The 6,000-nt window shown below is 29.8% G+C and overlaps 1 protein-coding gene across 1 annotated transcript in view; it reads left to right on the forward strand.

Moving 5' to 3' along the window:
- Nucleotides 1–971: 971 nt before the first annotated feature.
- Nucleotides 972–6,000, forward strand: part of LOC111692456 (probable cytochrome P450 6a14) — a 10,504-nt gene continuing 5,475 nt past the window's right edge. The window contains exons 1-3 of the mRNA XM_023456476.1: nucleotides 972–1,075; nucleotides 2,002–2,247; nucleotides 5,547–5,763. Of these exons, the coding sequence (XP_023312244.1) occupies nucleotides 2,007–2,247; nucleotides 5,547–5,763 (458 nt within the window). The 5' untranslated portion in view covers nucleotides 972–1,075; nucleotides 2,002–2,006. The remainder of the gene's footprint in view (nucleotides 1,076–2,001; nucleotides 2,248–5,546; nucleotides 5,764–6,000) is intronic.

Consider the following 6,000-nt stretch of genomic DNA (forward strand, 5'->3'; position numbering starts at 1 on the left):
AATTTTTCGATTTTTACCATAATAATCATGATTAATTCGATTTGTAACCAGTCATGTATTGTAAAAAATTTAATTACAAACATTTTTTTCCTCTTCCATTTTCGCCTAAAATCAACTCTTAAAAAGATACACAATTAAATACGAAGAAAAATATGTCATTTTTCCAATTTTTTTAACATATTGTGCCGTTAAAAGTTAAGCCCACGTTTTTTTTTATGCGCATAGAAAAATTTTCATTTCTAGTGATGTTTGAAAGCCAAAAAGCCAAAAATCTCCGTGGATATACGATTCACCCAAACCGAAACAGATACCGCCTGGTCTATATATTTATACTCTGGTTATTATGTTAACTACATTAACAAAAGTAAGAGTAGTGACCATAAATCAGGTAAGAGTGCGCTATTAATTTTTATATCAGAGCAAACTTGTATGAAAAAAAATCGAATAATTTTTAGTAATAACAATTTTTTTTATAATTTGTTATTTCAAAAAACGTCGAGTAATTTAATTTAACAAGTCTGTTTGTAGATAATTTTACTGCCTATAAGCTGTCTGAGAGTCACTTTTCGCTAAAATTGATGGTTTTTCCTGCAAAGTAAAAAAAAACTGTTTTCCTCAATTATTTGTTTAAATAGAAAAGTTAGCTAATAAACGTTTTGGACTCACGAGATGAGAGATGTCTTGTATTATGTTCCTTTAGACAATTTTACAATAATCCCGCGGATAGGACTTTTTTCTAGTTTCTCTTTTATTTTCGCTAATTTTCCTGGTGTTGTAATACAATTTTTGTCCAAGTAGGGATTAATTAATTAAGTTAAAATAATTACAGATATACAGATACGGATACAGATACATAATAACAACAGATATTAATTATCTATCTTGATGATTTTGGGCCGCCTGATAATAGTATCATAAGTTAAATGATGTGGCATTAATTTTTAATTTATCTACTGAAGTTGTGTATCAATGTTAATGTAGTATATAATCGGAAATCTTCGAGCGCGTGTCACCAAATTACACTCATTGAGCTAAATCTGTGGTTAGTTTGTGGGTCGCAATTTTTCTACCGAAGGTAAGATATAAGCCTTTAACTACTCTTAAGTCCTTGTTTAAGTTATACGTATACGCTTTCTGATACCAAATGTGGCATCACAAGTTAAAACAATATTTTTATAATCAAAACGTTAAATTTTCTGTTATAATTACATTTAATATATAAATAAATAATCCACNAAGATATAAGCCTTTAACTACTCTTAAGTCCTTGTTTAAGTTATACGTATACGCTTTCTGATACCAAATGTGGCATCACAAGTTAAAACAATATTTTCATAATCAAAACATTACGTTTTCTGTTATAATTACATTTAATATATAAATAAACAATCCGAAAAATATCTAACGTCTTTTTTTATTTACAAATTTGACATTAAAACGACCTTTTTTTTTTGGAAAGAGACCCGTGTTGTCAGTTCTGGTTGCTCTAATTTATTTTTTCTGTTATAATTTATATATTCGTATTCTCATTTTTATTTATTGTAATTCAATTCACTGGTTTCATAAGTTACGCTAATTATTTTGGACTAGCTTTTTACCGAATGTACATGTTTGTTAATATCTACTTGAAATTTAAATATTTCCCTTGAGTTCACGAATTCTCCAATTCCAGACACAATGACGGGACTATTGGAAGAATACTTTTCCACCANAATAATCCACAAAATATCTAACGTCTTTTTTGATTTGCAAATTTGACATTAAAACGAACTTTTTATTTAGAAAGAGATCCGTGTTGTCAGTTCCGGTTGCTCTAATTTATCTTTTCTGTTATTAATTTATATAATCATATTCTCATTTTTCTTTATTGTAATTCAACTCACTGGTTTCATAAGTTACGCTAATTATTTTGGATTAGCTTCTTACCGATTGTACATATTTGTTAATATCTACTTGAAAATTAAATATTTCCCTGGAGTTCACGAATGTCTTCAATTCCAGACACAATGGCGGGACTGTTGGAAGAATACTTTCCCACCATCATAATTTCTTTCACTGTTCTGGTGGTCGCCGCGACAGCTTTCGTGAAGTACAACTACGGATATTGGAAGAGGAAGGGTGTGCCTTATTTTGAACCGAAATTCCCCTTCGGAAACAGCGACACCTTATTTCCTAAGGGGATCTCAATTGGATTGATCAGCAAAAAGTTTTACGACCAGTTCAAGAGTACGGGTCAGAAGATAGGGGGTGAGCGAAATATATACCATTAAATGGGGCTACCTTGTGACGATTTTAATTGTGATTATTGATTGCATTAATACACATACCCCCTGTATGTGGAAAATATACCATTAAATGGGGCTGCCTTGTGACGATTTGTGACGAATAGAAGTCTTGTCTAGTTTTGGTCGTTTCTTGCATTAATTGTCTTAGACGTGAAACATTTCTGTGATAAACTTAAATAAATGAAAAAAAAATAAAAATTTGAATACACTGTAAATCGACGCTTTAGTACGAAAACATGTTNATTGGGATTTCTGGCGAAAGTTGAGGTCAAACAAAAAAGTATCCAATACAAAAGTTGTAGATCATGCAAAATCTACAACTTTTGTAGAGGTCACTTTTAACATAACCTCAACATTTCCGAGAAAATTGCGAAAAACAGGTTTTTTTCTGATTTTTAGTTTTTTATTTCTCATTTCCGCAAAAAAGTATACCTTTCTCTGTCTTAAATAACCTCAAATTTTTTTAGATAAAAAAAAACAAGAAGTTTCTGAGATTCATTTTTTTCGGCCTGAAACACTTTTTTTTCAAAGAAAAATTGTACTTTAAAAAATCATCGTACAGAGTTCTGCCGGTTATCATTTTCTTCGTTTTGACATATACTTTTTGGTGAAATAAAAAAATGTGTAATAACATTTCAAGAACATGCTCAAAAATGCAAAAAAAAAATAAAAATTGACTTGCAACAATGAATTTTACAGTTATTGTTGATAATTTATTTAAATTAAAAAACATTCAAAAACTGATTACACCATTCAATTCTACGGAAAAATATAAAAAAAACTGTTTCATTGTTTGACCCAAAACTTTATTTTTGTACAGTATGGCTGTAAACATCTATGTCGAATTACAAATGCTCAAATGATAAATTATCTCAGGATGTTTTGAGATTTCAGCAATACAAAGTATTAATTGCAAAGTCAACATTTTTGCAATCCGTCGTTTCGTCTTCGACGGGCCATCATCAGATTATTTTTTTTTAACTATTTCGCTGCTATTTTTATGACAAAATCTAGTCATTTTTAATACTGTATTAGATGATATTACTATTGTAATCGATTAAAAAGGTTTTTAGCTATCATTAAAAATTTTTCCTGAGTAGGGCTATGAACGCTTTCAAAATATCTGTATCTATTGGAGGAGAGAGAGAGAGGGGAGAGAATAAAAGTCAATACAGTACAAAATATCCAACAATTTTATTTAATCGATAATTTAAAAAGTTGTACCTAATTAAAAAATAAAACGAATTTATGAAATATTTTATTATTTCTAATTAGTATTGCTAACAGTAGTAAAAAATTGTGCGGTATTGACTTTTATACTGTTATGACTTCCTCCAATAGATATTTTGAAAGCATTAGGAGCCGTACTCAGAAAAAATTTTAAATGATAGCTAAAACAAGCTAAAAACTTTTTAAGCGATTACAATAGTAATATCCTCTAGTAATATCCTCTAATTCAGAATTAAAAGTGACTAGATTTTGTCATAAAAATAGCAGCGACGTATTTAAAAAAGTTAATCCGATGATGGCCCCTCGAAGACGAAACGTCGGATTGCAAAAATGTTGATGCCATTGCATAGAGCGAAAAAAGTGGCATTGTAAATATGTAATTTATTTTAAAATTCGTTTTCAAATAAAGCCAGAAAAAATTACACAATTTAACAAAATTTCGGAATTACTACCCGGAATTTTAAAACTTTCTAAACAGCATATTGTTAGGTATAAAAAACACAACTTTTCTCTAATCTGAGCCACCCCGTATCTTTTACCGTTTCCTAGATCCTAATGCTGTCCCATCCTTATCTTGGACAGACTGTATATTTATGAATTCATCAAACTTAAAAAAAATAAGTACACTAATCGATCCTACGGAAAAAAAATTATTGTTTATTTTATTCATTCACTATTCGACTTATGTTTATAGCAATACTGTATAAAAATAGTTTTGGGTCAGACAAAGTGACATTTTTTTTTTGTACAATTGAATGGTGTAATCAGTTTTTGATTTAATTACTGAAAAATTCATTGCTGCAAGTCATTTTTAACTTTTTTGCATTTTTGAGCATGTTTTTGAGCTGTGATTACAAATTTTTTATTTCACCAAAAAGTATATGTCAAAACGAAAAAAATGCTTACCGGTAGAACTCTGTACGATAATTATTTTAAGTAGAATTTTTCTTTGAAAAAAAAGTGTTTCAGATCGAAAAAAATTAATATTTCAGAAACTTCTTGATTTTTTTATCTAAAAAAATTTGAGGTTATTTAAGACAGAGAAATGTATACTTTCACCAAGTTTCGTCAGAATTAAACTATTTTTGCGGAAATGAGAAATAAAAAACGAAAAATCAGAAAAAAAACTGATTTCGCATTTTTCTTGGAAATTTAGAGGTAATGTTAAAAAATGACCTCTACAAAAGTTGTATATTTTTGCATGATCTACAACTTTTGTATTAGATACTTTTTTGTTTGGCGTCAATTTTCGCCAGAAATCCCAATGATACAATTTTTTATAATTTTTCAACCCCTCAAATCAACCCTCCGCCGCCCCTGCTCACGAATTTATTTTTTTTTTCTTTTATTATAAGCCCCTTTACCATTTCCACTTATAAATGTCCAGGTTACAATTTTCTTTTTTTTCCTCTAAATGAGTTATTTTGATCGGTCTATGTGCCTAAAATATAGCCATAACGTGTATTCATCAACGATTACGTGTTCTGATATCTGTAAAAAAATTTGATTGGTTGTTCACCAATAACTCACTTAGTTTTTATGCTATCAAGCCCTTCAAAAAACCCATTTTGTAGGTTTTTTCAAGGGATATAAGATCAAATAAGTTAAAATTTTCTTTCGGCCCTTATTTTTGTAAGCATTTGAGTTGAAAGGGCTTGAACAAGTTGATATTTGCGAACATATGCATACTTTAAAGACTTTAAACAGTCATATCTTACTTAATTTTTAATACAATATTTAAATAAACACTTTTCTGTCAAACTGTTTTTTGTTAACAGTGACATCACTGTATAGTAAAGTGATATTTCAATATGGTAAAGTGCCACTTTAGTAAACGATTTTGAATTTAGTAAAATAGCAGATTATCAGTCAAAATGCGAAAAAAGTTTATTGTACCCATTTTAACAAAGTTTTGCGAGCAGTAAAGAATTACCATTTACACTTGTATTTTAAATAACTATCAATAAATTGGAAACGATTCAAAATATAAATGAAATTAAAAAAAAAATTAAACGCTTGATCAACTTTCAGGGGTGTTTATGGGCATTCAGCCGTACTTAATCGTGCTGGATCCAGAAATCGTAAAAGACGTTCTGATAAAGGATTTCCAGTATTTCACCGATAGAGGGGTGTACCATACAGAAAGCGACCCTCTTAGCGTTCACCTTTTTTCTCAAGAAGGTTTAATTTGGAGAAATACTAGGGTAAGTCGACCTCGCACCTATAATACAGGGTTAACTATCACTTGGTACATAAATTTTAACCACGCGCTAAGGAAGGCCTAAAAAGTAACAAAAAAAAATATTTCGGAATTTTAGCTCGATGTTTAAAAAATGGGGCCAAAACCCCCTTTGTTCCCGGTAAATCGGCAGTTATGAACCGTCATCCGACATAATTTCACTCAGCTGTTCAGCAATATTTAGCGGCGTTGACATTTTGCCATTGTAGAAACGACGGAAATAAACATTTTTTATTAATACCTACT

The sequence above is a fragment of the Anoplophora glabripennis genome, unplaced genomic scaffold (assembly GCF_000390285.2).
Source record: "Anoplophora glabripennis isolate ALB-LARVAE unplaced genomic scaffold, Agla_2.0 scaffold1527, whole genome shotgun sequence".
Lineage (NCBI taxonomy): Eukaryota > Metazoa > Arthropoda > Insecta > Coleoptera > Cerambycidae > Anoplophora > Anoplophora glabripennis.